The 22,716-nt window shown below is 53.6% G+C and overlaps 1 protein-coding gene across 3 annotated transcripts; it reads left to right on the top strand.

Moving 5' to 3' along the window:
* The first annotated feature begins 8,552 nt into the window (after positions 1–8,552).
* Positions 8,553–21,621, top strand: CHST1 (carbohydrate sulfotransferase 1). 3 transcript variants are annotated; one of them, XM_027887502.1, is made up of 2 exons: positions 8,553–8,810; positions 19,623–21,621. In XM_027887502.1, exon 2 carries the CDS (start codon positions 19,667–19,669, stop codon positions 20,924–20,926), a length of 1,260 nt encoding a protein of 419 aa, XP_027743303.1. In that variant the 5' UTR covers positions 8,553–8,810; positions 19,623–19,666; the 3' UTR covers positions 20,927–21,621. The 3 variants fall into 3 exon arrangements, with proteins under 3 accessions (XP_027743303.1, XP_027743294.1, XP_027743312.1); XM_027887493.1 differs by lacking the exon at positions 8,553–8,810 and adding an exon at positions 12,257–12,396; XM_027887511.1 differs by lacking the exon at positions 8,553–8,810 and adding an exon at positions 12,459–12,721.
* The last annotated feature ends 1,095 nt before the right edge of the window (positions 21,622–22,716 follow it).

Genomic DNA, 22,716 nt, shown 5'->3' on the forward strand with positions numbered 1-22,716 from the left:
GGCAAACACCAGCCTCTGGCAGGATGTGCTGCCACAGGACACTGTTAGGGCTCTCTAAAGGCACAGATTGCCCATTGACTGCCTCAGATTGCCTCAGCCACACCAAGGACATACCCAATCTCAAATCCTACTCTCAGTTTCAATCTGCATCTTCTGCCTCTGCTCCAGAGCAAGACATGAAGCATGGCCATCAAATTGTCCCTTCTCGTGCCTCACCCTCCCTTTCCCTGGCAGGTGAATGACCAGGTTCCCCACACAGCTCACAGTCCTGGGAATAGGGTCCAGTGCCCTCTGCACCCTCTGAGCACCCTCTGAGACACTATTTGACGAGAAAAATCTCATAGATGCTGAGGCATCCTCTATCCTTAGAGTTTTGTGAGACCTGACTGGATAAAGCCCTGAGCAAACCAGTTTGGCCCCATAACTGACCCTGTTTTGAGAAGGAGGTTGGACTTGAGACCTCATGAAGTCCTTATGAGTTTTCTTGTGGTCCTAATCCCCTGCCCCACACACACTTTAGAGGTGTCCCCAGACCTTGCCCAAGCTGCAGGGGGCTAAACCCTCCCCTGGCTCAGACTGGTGGCGACATCTTCTTTGAAGCTTTCCCCCCACAGCCAGATGCAGCCACTGATGCCAACCTCCCTCCTCCATGCCTTCTCATGTGAACAGGGTGTCCCTGCTTCACAGGCCTCCCTCTTTCCTCCTTACTGCTTCCCAGAGGGAGCCTCTCTTGCCCTGCTAGTGCCATACTCTGACCATGGTGCTAAGTGAAAGCTGGTTCGGCAGAGACGGGAGGCTCACATTGTCTGCTGGGGGAGACAAATAAAATGCGCAGAAAATGCCCTGAAGCCTTTGGCGCTTGTTTGTGGCTGACAAATTAGTTTTGCATTAAGTTTTCAATGTGCCTGGCTTGTAGGCTCTGCTTGGAGAGTGGCAGGAACAGGGAGCACAGGGGGAAGAGGGCAGAGCAGTGTGGGCAGCAGGGACAGGTGTCATTGTGCTGGAGCAGATGGCACCGGTGCATGTTGGATGCAGCCACACTGACAGATGGCTCGGGCTGCCCCGGCTCCGGGAGAAATCAATGAGCCTTCTTGCCTGTTACCCCCGGGGCTTTGGGGACTCCTGCTTCAGGGGAGGAGGAAGAGAGGACGGGTTTCCAGTGAGCACTGGGCAATACACGTTCCCTCCCACAGCACCACAATCTCCACTCAGGTCCAGTTAGGTGTCTGGTTTTGCCACAGCCACGACCCTTTGCAGTGCAGGGCAGCGTTGCGGTTCCATCTCTTCATCTGGCGAAGATGGTGGGTACAGTTCATCCCCAGTGAGTGCCTGAAATCCCTGCCTAGCTCTCCTCTGCCTCTCCAAAAGCTACAGGTCAGCTGAAACCCCAAGTCTGATCAGATTCCATCCTCAGGAGGGCGCAGGAGTGTTCTCTTGGTCCCGGAGTAGAGTATGGACAGGGGAAAGCCATAGTGAAATGAGATGGCATTCGGTGAATTCTTGGGAAAAGGCAATTTCATCAAACCCAAAATATTCCCCCTTGGATCCCATTAAATTGCTGCCAGTACTGGACCAGCTCTAGAGGGAGGGGTGTGGATTATAGATGAGGCATGACCAGCTCATAGGAGGCTGTTTAAACTACAGTAGACCCAGAGCTGCTGTAGTTTACACTGGGGACTAAATCCAAGCCTTTTATCTATCCCTATTCAGGGGTTTTAGGTGTCTTGTTGCTTGCAGGGGTTAGCAGGGCCAGTGTTTTCAAAGGGAAGTGAAGGGATGGCGAAAAGCAGCATCCCCAGCTGGGAGCAAAGAGCAGCTTTTGTGAAAGTCACGCAAAAAAGAAATCAATACAGCTCTAAAACAAGCACGACAAAAGAACATGTGCAAAAAGCAAGTGGCCCACCAAATCAAACCAGAAAGTACAAGTAAGGAGCTTCACAACTGCTGGGACAGTAGCAGAAGCCACTGAGGAAGAAAAAGGATAGAGTCAAAGCCCAAAACATGTGGAACTACAAAAGGGCTCAAGACATCAAACTTCCAGTATCAAGTCTCCACAGTGTCCTGACATGAGTCCAAGACCCTTCTCCCTATACAGGTTTCCCTCAAGCCTGTCTGGGGAGCCAGCAAGGCTCCCATGCCCCAGCTAACCTCTCATGCTGGTGCATCCTGTTCCATGTGACCCTTTTTTCTTTCTGACTCTTCTACAAGCCATCTAACCACATTCCTCAGGGAAGGATCAGGCCCTGAGACAGTCCTGAGATGTGTTGCTGGCTGCTGTGAGAACAGTGCCCAAACAGAATGTACACTGCCATTCGCTCTTGCAGCCATGAACATTTTTCAAGGGCATCTTGAGGAGGAACCAGGCAGAGTCCATGCAGAGTGCAGAGGCCCCACCCAAGAGACCCTGCCTGTTCACTGCTTTGGCCCAAGAGGATCCAGGGCATCTTCTTGCCCTCCTCTTGGGACATCAAGCAATGTCCCTGCCCTAGCCACTGTCCTTTCCTTCTCCTGTCACCGTGCTGGGTCAGCAGCCTGGAAATCAGTTCCACTGTTATGCCTGGAGGAGAAGCAGCACCAACATGCAGGCTCAGCAGAAGAGGTGTCCTGTGGGGACAAAAGCTGCTTCTTCATCCCCCTCCAGCAGAGCCATCAGAGCAGCCAGTGCTGGAAGCTGAAAAGCTACAGCCAAGAGCATAGGCAAGCCCTGAGCAAGGGCAGGGGAAGCAGGAGGCAGCAGGAGGGAGGGCTTGGGGAGCTGGGTGAACTAGGAAGGCACTTCCTCAAACTGTATCATAGAACTAATCCAGGATTTCGATGCTCGGATACTGACAGCAGTAGCCATAGGTACACAAGCAGGACGCCTGCAGCAAAAATCCCCATGGACTCCAGCCAGCATGTCACCACATCCATGGTGCTGTGGACCCTTAGGCTGCCTCAGCTCTCACATGGCCCCCATGTCCCCATGGGACCATCTAAAACTCCCTTTCAGTATCTTGAATGAAGACCTGACCCTCCACCCTCTTTCCCGGCCTGGTTTGAAGAGGAAGCCCATGTAAAGCAAGCAACCTGCACACCAAGGAACAGAGGGAGCTGCAACACCAGGGTAGCATGGCCAGGGTGGGAGATGCCCCTGGGTTTGCAGGAGGGGACCCTGCCTTCTGTGGCCCCTGAGCCTGCTGCCTGTGGCCTGCTTACCCCTGCTACCGTGCTTGCAGGCAGGGCTGCCATGGCTGGGCTGGCTACAGCTCCCTCAAAGGGCTCATTGTTGGCAAGGGCGGAGGCAGGGACACAGGCAGCATTGAGGGTGGTGGGTGCCCCGTGCTCCAGGCTGGTGCAGGGGCCAGCCTGGCCCGTGCTGGATGCGGGCAGCCCTGACCTCACAGACCTCTGTAAATAGGCTAGTTTGTAATGCTGCCCTCAGTCAGGAGCTGCAGGAGGATGAGGCACCTGACATGTGTTTCTGCAGCTCCCAAATGAGAGCAGCCTCTGCATTCATCCTCCTACCCCCACCTCTGCCAGCCTCGCCTCTCTGGCACAGCATCGCGACTCCTTGAACTCCCCAGAACTGACTTTTTTTGCTCATCCCTAGCCCTTCAACATGATGCTGCAGCTCTGCTCAGCAAGGCCAGTCACCCCAGTGCTCCTCAAAGCAGCTGATGGACTCTCCCTGTGCTCTCTGCTTCCCCTCTCCTTGGGACGGGGCTGAGTGGGATCCAGCCTGGCTGGAGACGGGGGAGCAGCAGCAGGATTCCAGCTCTCCCTGGCCCTTGGCAGCTCCTGCGGCCAACAATAAACATATGATAAACTCCTACAGCCACCAGTGCAGGCACAAATCAGAGGAAGGAAGGACGCCTGCTCAGGGAAGTTGGCCCCAAGGCTTCCGGCACCTGCAGCTGCAGCAGGCTGGGCTGGGGCGTACTTTGCAAGGGGTGGCAAGGTGCCAGAGGCAAAGGCCCCTGGCTCTCCCACCCCACTGCACCCTAGGGGTGTGTTAAAGGAAAAACTACTTCCGTGGTGACCTGTCTGTGTGACCTGTCAGATGGCTAATGACATTTTCTCTCCCAGCCCTGGAGCCAGGAAGCTTTTGCCAACCACATGGGCAGTGTTTTAGAGACTGGGTGTTTCAGGACAGGGTGAACAGCAGCTTCCCACCTTTGCCAGCACAGACCCAGTGGGGAGCAGGCTCATCTCCTTCCCTCCCAGGGCAGCCCAGCATTCTGGCAAGAAGCACTGTGTGCCTGCCAGTGGGGAAGCCCTTTCCAGTCTTATGGATGCCATGGTGTTTTGTGGAGAGGGCGTGGGGCTGGTACTCAACAGGGCTCAGTGCACAGGGCTTCAGTGCCCAGCTTTCTGCATACTCCGAGCACCCTCTGAGGCACCAGAGCAGCAGCTGGAGGAGATGGGTCCTTGGGGACCTGTCTGCTCATAGAGATAAACAGATGGCTTGGGATGCTTTCTGGGCTTGCAGTGTAAGGGTTAAATACGCACAGGTAACTCCAGGCACTAGGCTGTGACCAAAGCTTCAAAGAAAATTAATTTTAACCATCAAGAACACTGCAACATAGCTGGCTGAGAAGGCAGAAAATGGAAACCCCAGTGCTTTTATAACAACACCTTTCACATGCACAATAAAATCCCAGGCTGTGTTGTCCCGCTGTGCTTTATGGCCTGCCTGGCCCCCTTGAGGGGTCCTGCAGGCATGTCTGTGAGAATTTTATCACTGGTACCTCTGAGGCAGACAGATAAAGAGAACATCACAGGACCCTAAATGCGAAACGAATTTCTTCCCATGTTAGCTTTTCCCTGGCAGCAAAAGTTTCCTTGAGTGGATGTTAAACTTTTTCCCTCCTCGCTATTTCCTCTGAAGGTCTTCTACGTCTTCTACAGGCACCAACTCATGCGCATCCTGGTTGCGTGCAGGCTCCCACAGAGGCTTTGTGAACTTTGTGCAATTTGGGATGAAATGAAAGACTCCACTGATGCTGAGCTAATTCAAGGTTCTGCGGACGCGTGACAACCACATCAAAAGGGCTGGGGAGGTGGAGCAGATGCTGTGCACGCCAGTGATGTGGGTCACACCTGGCTCTCCAGCAGAGGCACAGCTCTGAGATGCTAGGAGTGCCACTGCCCTGGACCCTCTGCCATAGCCCTTTCTTTTTGGGTCGGGGCTGGGGGTCTCATCACCTCCTGCCTCTGCTTTCCCAGGCTGGCAGCCCCTTCCCATGCAAGTACCTCGCTCTCTTATGGTCCTTTGGCAGCTGCACCCCTCGCCATGTGCAGTCCCCCACATCAGGGTAGAGGCAAAACTACCTCAGGACGGAACTACAGCCCTTCAATCAGACTTTTCTCTAGTCCCAAGCACTACCAACAGGATCCAGCAGCCTCCCCACTTTCCTTGGGGACTGGCCAATTCCTCCTAAGGTGCCTGCGCTCTGAGGGGACCCCTATCAAATGTGGTGGCCATGGCCATGCCCACCTCAGAGCAACTTAAAAAAACCCTGAAGTATTGCAAGTTACAATAAGAACCAACAGCACCACACTCACTTTTAAGACCTTGCATCCTTTTTTTTCCAAAATGGGGAAGTAATCTGACCTACAATGCTGGGATACTGGGACAGACCTGCTCTAAGTAAAGCCTACTCCTTCCTCTATGGTCAGCATTCCAGCCCCAGGCAGTAAGCAAGGAGGGGCTCTGATGTGTCCTTACATGGAGGACACACGGCATCCAGGCCTAGCAGGTGGCAGGCTGTTCCCTGTCTTACCCCTTGCAGAGACTCTTAATGGAAATGCTGGGGCTGGTATGGATGCAAGACAAATGCAAGCTTATGGGTGTATGAACCAGGGGAAAAGCAGAAGAGGGGCTAAAAGAAGGGCTGTATTCATAACCAAAGATGCATTTCCAGTTAAAGCTGAGCACCACCAAGCCCAAGTTCTGATAAGCCCCAGGACAGACGCTATGTTAGCAGAAGACAGCAGCATTTTATTACTTCCTGTTAACCCAACAGGAACACAGTTGCAAAAGACAACTCTAAACAGACAGATGATATCAGTCTAACAAACTACTTCATAATTTCTCAGCAAGAGGAACACAAGAATCACAGGGAGGACCCAGCAACCAGCATCCCTGTCCATTGGGTTGCAGAGATCCTGAAGTGACAGGAAGTGTGTCCTTGGGGACACACATCTGGGTGTTTGTACGTCACAGAGCATGAATGGGTAAAAACAACTTGCTTAGAGGTTTTGTATAATAAAATCCCTTTCCCCTTCTGTAAGATCTTGCTGTCTTACACTGTGATCAAATGACTCCCACTCTTCAGCTACTTACAGAAATTTTCAAGACACCCAAGTGTCTGAGCGCAGGGCACCTCACCCTGGCATGGCATGAATGTGGCATTCATCAAAACAACTCACATACCTAATGCCACCAAGGAATCCTGAGAAACAGTTTCTGAGAGTTTTCTGCCCGTCTGAGGCAGCTGGGGAGGCTTTCTAAGGCTGGCAGTGAGGCAGTGGCACAGGACCGGTTAGGAAGTGGTATGGGTTGACCCAAACTGCTCTTTACCAGGCTTTTAATCTCAGGTCTTCACTGACACCTTCCCAAAGTCCCCTTTTTCACTCCAGTGAAACATGGAGTGTCTTAGTAGATACCCACCCAACCCCTCTGTAAATTCACAATATGTGAATGATTTTTATTTAAATACTAGAAGCAGTGTTAAAGTTACTACTGTATTTTGAACTCCCAAGAAAATGGGACTATGAAAGATAAAGGCTGAGTAAAAGCACTGACTTGGATATAACATGATTTATGGGGCACATTTAACACCATGAAGCCTGATGTACACTTTTAGAGAAGAAAACAAAAATACAATCATATGTGAAAGTCCAATACAGCTTTTGACACTGGCTTAAAGTTTCAAACAGCAGATGATTTTCCTGTTGACGTCACCTCAAGGGAGGTGGGAACAGGCCTGGGAGGGATCACAGCATCACAGAATATTCTGAGTTGGAAGGGACCAATAAGGATCATCTAGTTCAACTCTTTAGTGAATGGCCATACAGAGATCAAATCCACAACCTTGGTGTTATTAGCACCAGGCTCTGACCAACCGAGCTAATCTCAGGATGACTGTGGCCGGGGGCCAAGTAGGAAGGCTAAGGGAGAACTGCACTCTGTCCCATTTATGTCATTTTATGTGCTAGGAGTGAGGCAGACCACAGGAGCTCGTAAGGTCTGGCCTTTTCCTGAGCAGTTTCTTGGGAGTAAGATGGAATGCTATGAGGGCCACCAGCCCACGCTGGTGACAATGGTGTGATGAGCCAAGGCAGGAAACTTAGCTGAGATGAGTTAGCAGAGCTGCTTTCACCATCAGTCCTGAGATGTTCCCTGTGCTTGTGGGGTCTTTGTTTTCAAGCAGACATCAGGCCAGCAGGAGAGGCTGGCAAGAATCATGAAAAGCCCAGAAAACTGCTTTGTTGTGAGAGTTGAAGAAATTTAGTCTATTTAACTTCTCAGAGAGGAGGTTAAGAAGTACCTTGATCAAGATCTATTAATACCTACATAGGAGAAGTAGTTCAGATAGTAGATAGCTCTTTAATCTAATAGCAAAGGCATAATGCAATCCAGTGGCTGGAAGCCAAAACTCGACGCCTCTAGACTAGGGATAAGAGGCATGTTTCACTGTCAGGTGCATCAGAATTCTGGAACAACTCACCCACAGCAACAAAGGCATCTCTCCTGAGACAAAGGTGTGCCTGTGCCCTGCTGATGGCTCAGGTGCAGGAATTATTGGGTAAAAGGCTGTAGCTTGCCACCCACAGGGGCAAGGGTGAGCAGTCACAATGACTATTTGGCCCTTAAAATATTGGATTTTACAAATAGATAGTAGGCTGTGTTTATTTTTGTATAGAGGAGGAGAATCTCAGCCCCCCCCCCCTCCGCCCCCAGCAATTTAAAACTGATCTGTAGCCATGATGCTGAGAATATGTCTGAGTGCATAACATTGAGGGAGTTACTTTTTTCCTCATCCATTTCCTTTACCTTGTGTCTTATATTGACTTATTGTGGCTCTTGGGAGGGCAAATCAAAAAGGAAGGGGGAGTGAAAGGCTGGGGTAAATAAACACATCCTTTGGTACATTACCAGTCCTGCACATACAGATTTTATAAACTCCTCAGAAGAAGGGATTACAGCATGAGCTGTTTATCACCACTTCTGAACTACAGAAGGATCAAGTATTTTGTTAAAGCTTTTACATGAAGGCCAATGAGAAAGGACATTTTCTGAAAGTCAAGTGTCCCCAAAATATTCCAGCCTCTGTCCCTTAAGGTATCAAAAAATCACTCTGAGAAGTCTTGGCCGAAGCTCCTACGGGGTTTAGGAATGATTTCGGTAACCCTACTGGGCTCCGGCAGACTGTAGAAACTCCTCGCAGGGAGGCTTGCACCCCATCGCCCTGCAAAGGGAGTCACGGGGCAGAGGAGAAGCAGCGGCTTCGTCGCAGCCCTCCCACGGCTCCCACCCTGCTGCAATGCCCCAGCAGTAGCCACGCTGCTGCCGAGCAGCCGCCAGCGAGCGCAACAGCAGCTCTTCCTCTGCGACATACCTCTCCGTCCTCTGCGCACACTTGGCCTGCGGGGCAGCAAAGTTTTTATCATCTCGGCCCCGAGAGATGCTTTCTTCCAGCACGGGAAGCCTCAGCCAGGCGGGAGGGTTCCTCCATTGCTGCCGGGAGCCAGCTGGAGCGGCACGCCGGCACTGCAGCCCCGGGGAGAGCCTCCTCTCCTCCCGCAGAAAAAAACGTAGCATGCAGGTGGGTTTACAAACACTACAGTACAGTCTGACACAGACTCTCAAAATGCCATGCTTAAGCGCTAAAATAGTATTTTCTATTAGTCTGCCTTTAAATTTATGTGCCTTAATACATTGCTCTTTATGTTAACGGTGTTTCGCAAGATGTATGGGGTATGTAACGCAGCCAGGTTACTGACAGAATCGTAACTTTGCTCCCGACTGCATACTGAGAGATTAGAACAGTAACCTTCATATCACCTTAACAGCTACACTGATATTTTATTACATATATTCCCAAACAGGTTACATTGCTAAGGTAGATTTTTTGAACTTTTTAACTCAAGCTGAGAAAATACAAACCCTTCACAGAAATCTGTTGCTGGAGAGCATGGAAATTGGATCCTTTCAAACTGCATTTGGGCTCAGATGAAAATTTTAAGAAGTGAGCTTCTTTGACTCTCCAAGTTACCAGCAGCCTCCCTGCTCTCCTGCCCAGAGCCATGCAGGGGAAAACCAATGCCTTTTAAACAGAACCAAATTTCCTTGATGAGGGTGAGATACAGCCACAGCAGTCCTTTCCTCTGAAAGCAAACTGACCACAAACACACACCAGAGAGCCTAATTAATATTTTAATACTCACCAGTCAGAGATACAGAGCCGTAATATGTTAACTTTCAAACCAACAGCATCTCTCTAGATTAACACTTAAAATACCAGGAAGCATCAGAAAATATGATCATGCCCAGCTGAAATCATCAGAAGCATTCGTTTGTCCTTTGACCCTGCTTTATGCATTTTTTTTATTCTTCAACCCTGGTTTTATTCGTCTTTTTTTTTTTTTTTTTTTCATTGTTCCCTCAAATTGCTTTCTTTTGTATGAGACAGCCTCTACAGCCATGTTATCTTGATTGCCCCAGGTTCAGTGTCATGTTTTAAGCCGAGGTGTTGCATAGACACTCAGTGCAGATCACTGGTGTTTGGCAGTTCTCAGACACCTGTGCCAATCCTGCAGGTGGGGGACAACCCCCAGCAACTGGAGGTATATGCCCAAGCATCTGTGGACTGCTCCAAGTTTTTGGGCACCCTGGATTTTTTCAGATGTATTTCAGAGCAGTCTCAGTGCTCATACTGTTTCTGGGCTGATGTGTAAGAGAGGAGAAAATCTTTACTCTTTGGGAAGACTGGGAAGCACTCAGGTGCGTGCCATTCTTACTGTGAGCCCCTTAATTTCTTCCTGGCACTGATCCCTGAGTTGGTTTATGCCATGTTTGGCCAACCTCCTTGAAAGCTTGCCATTCCTGCACTTTCAGTGTCTTCGCCCCCAGTGGGAGCAGAATACAGCCATGGCTGTAGGCCAGCTGGATGCCTGCTCTCAGCTCCTCCCCACCGCTCTCGGGAGGTGCCAAGTAAGTGGGAGCATACCCAGAGCTGCCGAAGGCCCGTATGCCACATGGGGGTGGGCACTTGGGGCTATTGCACGGGTACTGTGGGTTCATAGGTACGAGGTGGGCTATACCGTGGCAAGTGAATCAGCAGGAAGGCCTTGGCCTGAGCTGACACGTTCCCCCAGAAGCACCAACAACAGAAACCCCAGGGCCACCAGCTTGTTGCCAGCAGCAGCTGGTGGTATGGTTCTTTTCCAGCTCCATGAAGAGTCAGACAGGCAGGAGCCTCAGTCCTTGTCCTTCGCAAGGTGCAGGAAAAGAGCAAGAAAGTGAGTGGCTTCAGGGCTTTCTCACTCAAAACAGGGATATACCAAGGCAATAGCACCGTATAACGAATGCTACAATGGGGAGCTGTTGCTATGGTGAGGGAAATAATATTTAAGCACCAACTGTTTATAAATATAAAATCCCTACAAACTTTACTAAAATTAGATTAAGAGGGCTAGGGCTGTCAGGATATTGTAAAAGACTTGAGAAATACCAGTATTTTTGGACACGCAAGATCTAGGTACTCTTAAAACAGCAAATGCAAGTCCAAAATGCTTAAACATAAAATGTGACGATCTGCCATTGTGCTTCCGGAGATTTAAAAGCAATCTCATAGCTCTGAACTTACTGTCGCAGCCTAGGAGGCCTCTGAGAGTAGAGGCAAGACCAGCGTTCCCAGGGATTTATTTTTCTCTTGACACAATTGCAGCGTGGAGACCTGGGCTTCACTGTTACTCGCAGCCTGCTCACTGCCAAGTTCAGAACTGCTGATGAACATGCTGGTATTGTAACCCCACAGTTAACATGTTGCAAAGCCTAGAGTCGGAGGCGAAGATTTGGAAATCCCTGAGCTGGGGGAGCTCCTTTCAGAGCTCAGGGGTTTGCAGGAGCTCAGTGTTGCTCACATAGATGTAAGAAGAAAGCCACTGTGATTTCTTACAGTGCCCAGCTCCAAACATACACAGTGTAAAACAAGGATATAAAAAAAAATTAATATCCATTATAGCATCTCCAGAATCATAACCTGGCTCTTGCTGGCTGCTGCCATTTTGGCAGAGCTGCAGCTAAACTACTAAAAATGAAGTTTAGTTGGCAAGTGCTGGACAAAAGGGAAATATTCAAAGTTGCCAAAAGTAAAATGTCTGATCTGTTTTGAGGGGTCAAACAGAAGCAGAAGCAGAGAGTAATGCGACTGTCAGAGCGCAGCCACCTTAACTGCCCTGACACCCTCTCATACTTCCTTTCCTCTGTCCCATCCCACCTTCCCAGGTGGTCAGGATGGTGGGAAGGTGCCATCATCTGCCAGTATTTTGGCACTGGCACCACCGAGGATGGTTTTGGTCCCTGCCCGTGGCGGTGAGCCCTGGCTTGGGCAGCACAGAGAGGATTCCTGGCGCTGGAGAACCAGTCCCCATGACAATATTGTTTTTGATGAGCAAAGGCCACCAGAAAACGAGGGAATGCGCACTACCACCACTACCAAGCCCGGCGGGGCCCCGGTGGCTGCTGGTGCCACAGCATTGGGGTGCAAGGAGGGTTGGAGGTACCTGCTGCCTCGCATCCAGGCCCGGTTCCGCGGGGATCCCCGTGTCCCTGCCAGCACGCAGCCTGGGGGACACTTCTCACGGGGGGAGCCCCACAGGGCCACCCCGCCCCCGCGGCTGGAGGGGATATGCCCTCTCTGGCCGGGCGCCTCGGGGAGGTAAATCAGGAAACGGGGGTGTAAATAAAGAAACGAGGAGTTTCCTGCTAGGCAAAGCCGGGGAGCCAGCGGCCGTGCTGAGGTGAGCGGGCAGCGCGGAGCCTCCGCCTGTGCCGATGCCGCTGCCCGGCGCTGTGCTGCGTGCGCTGCGGGGCGGAGGGAGGGAGGGAGGGAGGGAGGGAAGAAAGGAGAGAGGGAGGGGAGCGGCGCAGCCCCGTCCCTGCCCGCCCGCCCCTCGCCCGGCGCGGAGGGGCGTGAAGAGGCGGCCCCGCGCGGCGCTGCCCGCGCGGGCAGGGCAGGGCAGGGCAGGGCAGGGAGGGCAGGGCAGGCAGGGATGAGCCCCCGCAGCGCCGCCCGCTGAGCTCCGCCGGCTGCCGCCCCCGGGTCGGGCCGGGCCGGGCTCGGCGTCCCCTGCCCCAGGAGCCGCGGCCGGGGATGCGGGGGACAGCCCGCCGCGGCGCTCCGCCAGGTAAGGGACGCTGGGGCGGGCGGAGAGCGGCGCAGATCGGCGGGGGTGCCCGGGGGCGGCGGGCCGGGGTTCTCCCGTAACCCTTTCCGCGTCACCAACTTTCCAAGGCAGCGAGACCATCGCCCGCAGCCGCGGGAGGGACTCTTCCTGCTGGTCCCCAGCGCTGGCTGCGGCGGGACCCCGACCCGGGCTGCCAGCACCCGGGAGCCGCCCCCGGGGCTGCCTCGGCGGCGGGGGCGCAGCAGCCCTGGCCCCAGACCCGCGGGGGAACGAGCTGTCGAGAAACTTGGGCTGCTGTTGGGCGAGGAGCTGCCGCCTGGAGCAAGTAAGTCCCCGGTGGCAGCAGGAGGCCAGATGCCCTGCCCGGCCGGGTAGCCGCGCAAGCCGGCGGAGCGAATGCCCCGGCATTTGCTGCCAGACCTCAACGCGGACCGAAAAACCTGTCGTGAGGGCGCAGGCTGGCGACGAGACCTCGTAGAGCGAGGGAAGCACGCCATAGCATGGAGCAGTCCTACGGGAAAGCGGTGCGGCTCGAGATTTGCGCTCTGGACGCGGCCGTAGGTTGGGTACTTTGCAAAGAGCTTTCCGAGGTGGTGAATGAGGGCGTTCATCCCAAAAGAGCCTTCTAGCTCCTGCCAGGGAGTGCTCTGGGAGGGAGCAGGCGGGCACCACCAGGCTGGTGGATTGCTCAGGGGAAGGTGGAGAGCATAAAAACCTCTATATTTGGTTTATCGAGGCGTTTGCATCCTGGGGAAGAGGCAGATACAGTTCAGCAGATGAAGGATAAACAGGCACAGGTGGATGTTGCGATAAGAAAACTCTGGGACTGGCTGGGGTTGGCATTATTTGATAGCAATAATTAATTGAAAATGTGTGTGTTGTGTGCCAACAGGAAAAACAATCAAATTCCCTGTTGAAAGTTCTATGATGGTTTAAGTGCTGCTCAAAGGGGGCAGTAATCTTTTTGTGGTAAAGGATCTTTTAGTCCCTCTGAAATGCAGAGAGAATGGGCAGAGATAGGAGAGCAGGGGATATGCCAGGGGTGGCTTTGAGCACTGGAGTTCTGTGCTGTATCATTAGAAAAGTGCTCCGGGAGGTGACGAACACAAGAGCAGAGTGAGTCTGGGGGCACGATTCACCTCCACCTGGCATACGGTGAGGCACTCGAGGAAGGTGGTGGGCATGAGTGGGCTGGCATTTCAAGCTGTGACAGTAGGGAAGCTCTAGTGCTGTATGGCTGAAGAGGAGGCAAGGCTGAAGGCTCATTCCCACCCCATCAGGATCTCAAATTGGTGGGCCTTGCTGAGGGGGAGGCTTGGGGACAGAGACCAGCTCTGGTCACATGTCTGTGGTGGTACCCAAAATCAGATAGTGCCTGCAGTGAGGGGACGGAGGGGGGGGGGGTGGTTGGGGCTGGTTTTTTTCGGTGGTCTCCTTTTCTTCTGGGGAGCGGTGGTTGCAGACTGCCTGCACCCAGGCTGGGTGGCCCACAGGCGTGTTTGGTGTCTGCCAAGCTTTGCAGATCCAACAGCATGACTAAGGCACTGTGACCGAGTGGGATGCTTGTGATCAAACCCCATCAGGAGCCCGTCTTCTCTGCCTCAGTGGCCACATCATATTGTTTTATGGGATAAAGTCTTTGCTCAGTGGGAGCTCATCGGGAAGTCGCGGGGCCTGTGCCAGTGGGTCACTGGCTGAGAGTTGTTTTGCAACCCTGCAACTTAATTTCTGTGCCTGGGTGGTGAGGTAGGAGGAGCGGGTCTTCAGGAGGGAGCTGCTGGCTGGGAAGGGAGGCACTGCCGGGTACTGGCTGCTGCTTGTCTCCTCAGGCAGCCCTCCAACAAGCCGCTCTGCCCTGGGCAAGGCAGGGGACACAGGTGCAGGTGCAGAGCTAAGCAGGTTTAGAAGTCGGTGCTGTGAATTCTCTGGATGACTATGCACATGTGAGTCTCAGAGGGGTGAGGGGGATGAGGGGTTGACTGCCATGAGGCACATTTCGGGATGTGTCCCCCGGTGAGCATGCTGCAGCAACGCCTTCCAAGTACTGCAGTCGCACTTATGTCAGTAGAGGGGTTTTGCCTTGCAACTCCCGGCATGGGCTTTGCCTTGTGCGGGGTGTGCTGTATGCTCCTCTGTGCCGGTGTCAGCATGTCCCAGCATGCAGGCAGGTGGGCAGGCAGCCTTGCCCGCTCCCTGCGGTCATCAACTCGTCTTCCTGGCACTGAGACCCCGGCATCTCTCAGGCAATTGCTGCTCACAGTTGTGTTTTCCAGCTGGTCCCAAAGTCCTGAGTCACTCTGCCGTTTCCATGGAAACAGCCTTGCTGGCGGGAATCAGTTTTGGGGATAGAGGGTGCTGGTAGCTGGACTGGCACCAGGCAGGCCCCCAGGAAGGACTAGTGAGTGGCAGACACTCATCTAGTGCATTGCCCGGGTGCTGGGGCTCGTGCCAAGGCTGGAGCATTTTACAGACCTTCGCACCTTCCTCCACTTCCTTTCCCTTCCTCCCTACCATGGGGAAGCACAGAGGGGTTTCCCTGGCAGTGGCGAGAGAGCTCAAGATCAGCCCAGCCGGTCTGAGGGTACAACTTCTGGGGAGCTGTTGAGAGAGGGGCACATCCTGGAAGGCAACCAAAAAGAGCAGGTTTTTTTGCCTGTCCTGAGAGAGCCTTGGGTACAACAATGACAGTATCAGTTACTGCAAGGAGACTCGTCTAAAGCTGCCATCACCCCTGAGTTGCCCCAATATGCCTGCCTCTGGGGAGATGCAAGGGAACCTGCAAGGAAAGCTTAGGGCAGGAGTCAGGGCAGCCACACATGTGGAGGTGCTGTGAGAGCCCCCTAAGAGGATGACAGTGCCACAGTGCAATGAGGCTCTGCCTTTTGTGGGGGAGAAGACCTGTGAGTTGCACTGACCCTGGCAGCAACCCCATTGAGTCCAGCCTGCCTGGCACCACCTAAACTCAGTTGTTAGCAGAGCCTTTGGCACCGTGGCCCTGCTGCACAGCTCCAAAAGCAGGTTATTCCCTTCCAACTGGGAAGACCATCCCCAAAGCAGAAGCTCTGGGTCTCTGCTGCACAGCGGCTGGCCGTCCAAATTCAAATTTGCTGCTCCCCACACCGGTGACTCAGAGATGCCATTCAGCTTAATTCATTGCCTGATATCCCTGGGGCTTCTGGGCTGTCTTGCTGGCTTCTAGCCTGCTTATCCTTCTCAGAGCAGTGCTGGGAGTCAGGGGAGGAGGAGGAGGAAGAGGAAGGCAGGTGATTATGCATCCGCTGCTGTTGGCAGGTGCATGGGGAGGGGGGGAGGCTGCATTGCCTGCACCCATCCTCTCCCTTCCTCCTGGGCTCAAGGCTGCGGGAAGTGGGGCAGGGAAGAGGAAAGGCTCAGCACCTTCCTCTTCCCATAGACAATGCTTCTGTCCCTGTGCCAGGCACTGGCTGGCCTCCTGCTGCACTTGGAGCCATTTGCCGGAAGCTGCGTATTCCTTGTGGACAGCCTGGTCCCAATGCAGCCACATGCAGCTGGATAGGGATGCAGGCAAGGCAGCGGAGTGCAGTCTGGCATGCTGTGACCAGAGGGAGGTTAGGGTTGGGGAAGGGGCAAAAAGAGCTTATGTGCCTTTCTTGAAGGTCCCTTGCAGAGCCAGCAGTGCCGGTGGGCTGGAAGGTACGATTGACCTACCCCACACTGTGCTCCATCTCATAGCCCCAACCGCCTGGATGGACGTAGTGGACTTGCCTCCCACCCTTGGGCTGCATTTGTTCGTCATCGTTGGTGGAGCTGAGCTGGAGACAGAGCAGAGGGTGATTTCAGCTGGGAACACTTCTAACACAGAAACATCTGTGAGGCCAGCATTGCCGATGAATCCCATGGTTACAGTATCCCATGGTCTAGGGCTGAGGAGCCAAAACACTACGTGCCTCACCCAGGACTCTCAGATGCAGCCCCATGTGGGCACAGTCCTCACTCCAGCTGTTGACTGAACTGCTGGCCCCGGGTATCAGCACCTGAAGAGGAACAGGCCAATTTAAGAACGAGGTCCCTCAGGGCAGGGATGGGAGTGTGAGCAGCTGTCCTGCTGTGCCTGTGTGCAGGACACATCCTCCTGCAGCATGTTGGCTGCAGCTGCTGCTCAGCCGGCCCGCTCTGAGCTGTGCGGAGCCCGGCACCCCTCCTCCTGGGCAGGTGCTCACACCAGCCGGCTGTGTCTGACAGATGAACAAGGGGGAGTGTGAGTTAAAGTGATCCTCAGCTGTGTCGGCAGCTCCCAGGTGCCATGTGCTTCTGCTGCCCCAGAGCACCCAGCTGCCAGTTGCCGCTGCCTCTGGAGCCCAGGGCTGGACTGAGCAGGAACTGCAGCCCCTCAGGGACAGGCAGTGATGGGAGGAGGCAGGAGAGCTGCCGTGGGGGGAGAGAAGCCTCTGGCTGGATTTAAAGGCCACAGATGAGACATCAGGGAGGGAAGAATTCTCCCAAAACCTGCCCCTCCCTGGCTGAAGTTCATCAGATGGGCAGGGCACACACCAAGGGTGTCAAGGGGCAGCCGAGGCTGAAGCTGGGCTGCTCTGTCAAGGAGGTGAATCGATGCCCTATTTCTTCCCCTCTGCAGCTTGGGGCATTGTGAAGGGGAATGGATTGGGATGGGTGGAGAACCTGAAACGCTTGCAGCCAGTGATCCAGTGGGAACTGGGACTAAGGAGGCTTCTGGTCTCTGGTTTGCCTTTTTTGGGGAGTCGGCAGCAGGTTTCCGCTACAATGCGGACAATCTGAGTTCCATCTGCTCCAGCATCCATCAGCAGTGAAGCAAAGAGCAGAAGTTGAGGTTGTGCATGAGGGATGCAGTGTGGCTGGCCATCACTAGAGAGCAGGAAAGCATTCCCACTGCAGCTTCCACTTAGGCAGCATGCAGAAGCCACCTGGGCCAGGAGATGCCAGCAGGGACCCTCCTGTCCTGATTTAGCAGACCTAGAAAAACACTTTATCCAAGGGATAGAATGTCCCATGTGGACACTGGGACCAGGTCTCTCCTCTGCAGGGTGGGTAATCCTAATCCAGCAGCAGCAATAGCCAAGCATCTGTATCTTTCACCACCGCCCCCCCCGCCCCCCCCCCGCCAAGTGCCCTAATCCCTGGCAGGGAGCAGTCCAGGAGAAAGCAACCTTTAAATAAAGCATCATCATGGATCTAAAGTACAGCTCTTAGTGCACAGGCACAGGGAGGGCTGGTGGGGGGTGCCTGCAGCAGCTGTGGCAGACCCCCTGTCCTGGGGTCCTGCTCTAACCCCCTGCTCCCAGCTAGAGGTCTCTGGAGTTGGTAGTTCCTGAAGCCTCCTGCCTGTACAAAGCAGCTGGGGCAATTAGTAAATAATAAAAACTTTAATTAAAAGAAATTAAGTAAGAAGGTTTTTGACTTGCCTGTGGGCTTAAGCTGCCTTCCTGGTGTCACCTGCTGGGTGACAGGGTCTCTCTGTGGAGTGGGACACATTGAGGATATGGGAACAACACAGCGTGCCAGCTGCCATGGGCTCTGCAGGGAACACATGTGAGGAGCATTGCATTGTTCCAAGCCCATCAGGCATTTCAGTGTGCTCTGGGCTTGAATAGGCTTCACGTTCTGAAATCTATCGCTGGCCCCTTGGTCTCCCTCGGAGACCTCATCCAAGCAGTGACAGCAGGGGCTCTGACAGTCCCACCCACAATGGCAGGAGCGCTGGGGCTGGTCAGGGCACCAGGTGCTCACCACGAGCGTGAGGCCAGCACATTGTTCTCCCTGGGGACACACAGAGAGTGCGGAAGAGGAAACAATGGGAGTGATATTGCAGTGGGAAGAAAGGGCTCTGCTGGGCAGGGAGCAGAGATACTTAAGTCTTGGTCCCCTTGGTTTGCCTGAGCTGGGTGGAAAGGGGGCTTGCGTATGTACGTGCACAGGTGAATGTAGCACACTGTGATGGGGAGACACGGAAGGAAGATAGGCAAAGGAAAGTGGGTTCAGGGGAACTTCAAAGCCATTGCTAATACTGAGGTGTTTCCCCCACACAGGTGTTTTAGCTTGTTTGGGGTTTCTGGGATGTCTGCTTTCTCCTGCCTTGCAGTCCCACTGACCGTGGAGAGTAATAGTATGTGGATGAGAAACCCTGTGCTTTGGAGGGCAGCAGTGCAGCCTATGAACATTATTTGGTTAGTGAACAGGGAGGAATGTTGAAGGACCATCATGGTTACATCATCCCCCTAGCAATGCAGTAGCTCCCCAGGCATGACAGGGGTACTCCTCACCTTACAGTCCCTGAGTACCCTATCCAAATGTCCTGCTCAGTTTCCCCTACCTTTACCCATGTGTGGGCAGCAGCAAGGCAGAGGTTGGCACTACTGAAGTTGTCCTGTGCCGCTACAGCCCCTCTCTTCTCTGCACCCGCCCCTGATGCCAAGGACTTCTGCTGCTGCACCACTAGCAATAGAGGGTGGAAGGGATGCAGTTTTTCATGCTTCCTCCTTTGTAGTATTGCTTTCCCCCTCTGGTACTCAGAATAGGGGGGGCCTGAATCCCAGAGTGGAGCAGGATCTTACCAGCCCCATGAGCTAAGTGCTGAGGGCACATTGGGCTGGCAGCTGGGGCACAGCTCTGGCTGCTGCTCATCCCCAGAGGCTGACAGACTGAGGTGGCCTGGCTGTTGGACCTCTAAGCAGAAGTTTGCATTCTAAGAGAGACACTGCCCCTGTTCCAAGAAGGAGGTTGTTGGCCTGGATGGGCTGACAGCTGGACAGAAAGGATGGAGACAAGATGGCACCATCCTCTGTCCTTTCCCTGCCACAGCTCCTGCCCTTGTGCGCCAAAGGCACTGGCAGATGGAGTGAAAAGTGACTCACAAGGCAGCTGGGGAGGAGGGTTTGCAGCAGCTGGATGGAGGCACAGACAGTGTCACCACTAAGCTCTGACATCCACCCACCTGGGTTGCAGGGCATGGGGTGAGCTGTGGGGCATAGGATCTGTGTACACCCCCAGCCTCTAAGGAAGAGGGCTGAAGTCTGGCTGGACATGTTTCTCCAGGACTGCCAGCTTCTGCCTGGTCTTTCCTGTGTCTGAAATGGAGCTCTGCAGTGTGTGACTGGGGTTCAAGTGGTTATGACTGGTGGACATATATTGGGAGGGTGTTTGTTGGTACCCCCAGCAGTCAGATACTTGGAAGTTCATGCTCAACCCCTAACTTCTCTGTTGAATTGCAGACACCGAGACAACCTGTGAAGAAGCTCCATGAAGGTGACCAGCCATGCAATGTTCTTGGAAGGCTGTCCTCCTACTAGCCTTGGCATCCATTGCAATTCAGTACACAGCAATCCGGACCTTCACTGCCAAGTCCTTCCACAGCTGCCCCATCCCTAACCCCGTGAACTGCAGCCCGAGCCAGGACACTGATGTGGCTGAGAGGCTGTGTGATGAGAGCCCCACTTATTCGTATAACCTCTCCAGGAAGACGCACGTTCTCATCCTTGCCACCACCCGCAGTGGCTCCTCGTTTGTCGGGCAGTTGTTTAACCAGCACTTTGATGTCTTCTATTTATTTGAGCCCCTCTACCATGTCCAGTACACCCTGATCCCGAAGCTGACCCAGAGCAAGAGTACGACAGACAGGCGGGTCATGCTGGGGGCCAGCCGAGACCTGCTGAGGAGCCTGTATGACTGCGATCTCTACTTCTTGGAGAACTACATCAAGCCCCAGCCTGTCAACCACACCACAGACCGCCTCTTCCGCAGGGGAGCCAGCAAGGCCCTATGCTCACCGCCTGTCTGTGAGTCCCTGGGAGCTGTGGATCTCCACTTGGAGGAGGGAGACTGTGTGAAGAAATGTGGGACCTTGAACCTGACTCTGGCCACTGAGTCCTGCAGAGAGCATGGGCATGTGGCCATCAAAACCGTGCGGGTGCCTGAGGTCAATGACCTCCGGGCCCTGGTGGAGGACCCACGGCTGAACTTGAAGGTCATCCAGCTAGTGAGGGACCCCCGGGGGATACTGGCATCCCGGAGCGAGACCTTCCGGGACACCTACAGGCTGTGGAGGATCTGGGATGGCACTGGCAGGAAGCCGTACAACCTGGACGTGACCCAGCTCACCACAGTGTGCGAGGACTTCTGGAACTCTGTGTCCACCGGCCTCAACCGGCCACCATGGCTCAAGGGCAAGTACATGCTGGTGCGGTACGAAGACCTGGCCAGGAACCCAATGAAAAAGACTGAGGAGATCTACGATTTCCTGGGCATTCCCATGGACAGCAATGTTGAGCGCTGGATACAGAACAACACCCGAGGAGACAGGTCCTCCTCCAAGCACAAGTACGGGACGGTGCGCAACTCAGCGGCAACGGCGGAGAAGTGGCGGTACCGTCTGTCCTATGAGATCGTGGCGTTCACCCAGCACGCCTGCCAGCAGGTGCTGGCGCAGCTCGGCTACAAAACTGCTGGCTCTGAGGAGGAGCTGAAGAATCTCTCCATCAGTCTGGTGGAGGAGAGAGACTTCCTGCCCTTCTCCTAAGGCAGCCCCAAGGGGCCCAGTTTTGATGCAGACTGTTTATAACTAACTGATGCCTTATTTTATTTTATTTCATTTTGTTTCCCCCTCTTTCTCTCTCTTTTTCTCTCCAAGATTTGCACTAAACCTTGAGCAGGAATCTCAACAGCCGAGTCCAGGGGAAGTGACTGCTGCCCCTCAATATGTTTTGGATGCCAAGAGGAGTTGGGTCTCTACAAGCAAGAGCTAGAACTGTGGATGGGTAACAATGTTTACAAAACACACAAAATGTATAAAGCAACCTTCAAGCTTTCCAAATCGAAGGGTATCTGGGGTACTGTACTTTTGCACTGTTTACTTTTACAATGTAAGAGGTAAATATAAATATAATTTATGAGTGGTGTCATCCCCTTCAGAATAACTCCCCTTGCCCCTCAATGGAAGGTGAAAGTGGAACAACCTCCTCATTTTTGATCTTGGTGTGACATGTTTGTCTGTTTAAGTCCTGTTATCAGGCTGGGCAGTTGGTCAGCTGCTCTTACATGGTTGTTTGGTAACACCTGTGATATTTCTTTGTGCCAAAAACCCACAAAAGATAAAAGAAAAAGGGGAAAAAAAGTGATTGGGTGGTTTCGTAAAAGCCCAACACATTTAATGCTTTATTTCTGTGTTTTCTGTAAATAAAAGTGCAATAAAACTGGTGTGGGGGTGAACTTCAACTGAAAGATGTCAGTTAGCAAACGGGGGTGGATGCACCAACAGGTGCACCTCTTGGTCTACCTGACTCCTGAGGCTGGGAGCAGGTGGGGGCAAGGCTGGGGGAGCCATCCCCAGGGCAGCAGAGAGCTGCAGCCACTTCCTTGGGCATGAGCATGTGTGCATCTGTAGTGTGTCAAAAAGCAAGCACTTAAGCCAAAGCAGGAACCTGTGGTTATTTGTTGACCTGAAACCTTGTTGGCCTGCATGGGGGCATGGGACTTGTTTAGCCCCAGAGTGCTAATGGCACGAGCACAGTGAACCGAGCCTCATGAGGCTGTCCCCTCACCCTGTCTGACACTGCTGATGCCAGTGTCGGCATTCCCTGCCCCGGAGGACAAGGGAAAAATGCTCCAGTGCAGGTCATGAAACTGCCAGAATGAATATGAATGAACACGATGATAAGTATTCCTCCATGAGCTGCCTGCTGCCTGCAGAGGCAGGGCCCTGCATGCAAGACACCCGGGCCCGTGGTCTGAGCAGGTCTGCTGAACCAGGGAGCCCGACATGCAGGCCAGGAGCAATGAGAACCTGATACAAGACACTGCTGGTCTGCTTGATCCCTGCCTGCTGGAACAACAGGCCAGCTCCTCTGACCCAGCTGGGAGAGTCTGCCAAACAACCCAGCCCTTGAGACAGACCTTGAGCAGCTGCAGATGGGAAGCCACCAGGGCCAGGGCACAGAGGACAGCAATGCCCCAGCAGTTTCCTGGTTGTTGCTCCTAGAACCAGGCAGGGCAGGGACCCACAGAGAGATGAGACCATAGCTTGTCACATCTACCCACATCTGCACATTCCCAGCACTGGACCCACTCCTGGCCCAGGGGTGTTTGAGCCCACCCCTGGGTAGTTCTCTCCAAAAGTCTCCTCCGAGGTCTGCTGTCCCAGCCCTCTCTTACTTGGGAGAAGGTGAGACTGGGTGCTGCAGTTGCACGCAGGAAGCTGGACACTCTGCCTGCACACCTGCTGACAGATCAAAGCTCTAACTACAGGTGATTTTGCAGCACCTTTTTGCCCCTTAAAAGACCTCTAGAGGGGCAGTTTGTTAGTGGCGTTTT

The sequence above is a fragment of the Empidonax traillii genome, unplaced genomic scaffold (genome assembly GCF_003031625.1).
Source record: "Empidonax traillii isolate 1590-97213 ecotype Southwest subspecies unplaced genomic scaffold, ASM303162v1 scaffold11:size2795301, whole genome shotgun sequence".
NCBI lineage: Eukaryota > Metazoa > Chordata > Aves > Passeriformes > Tyrannidae > Empidonax > Empidonax traillii.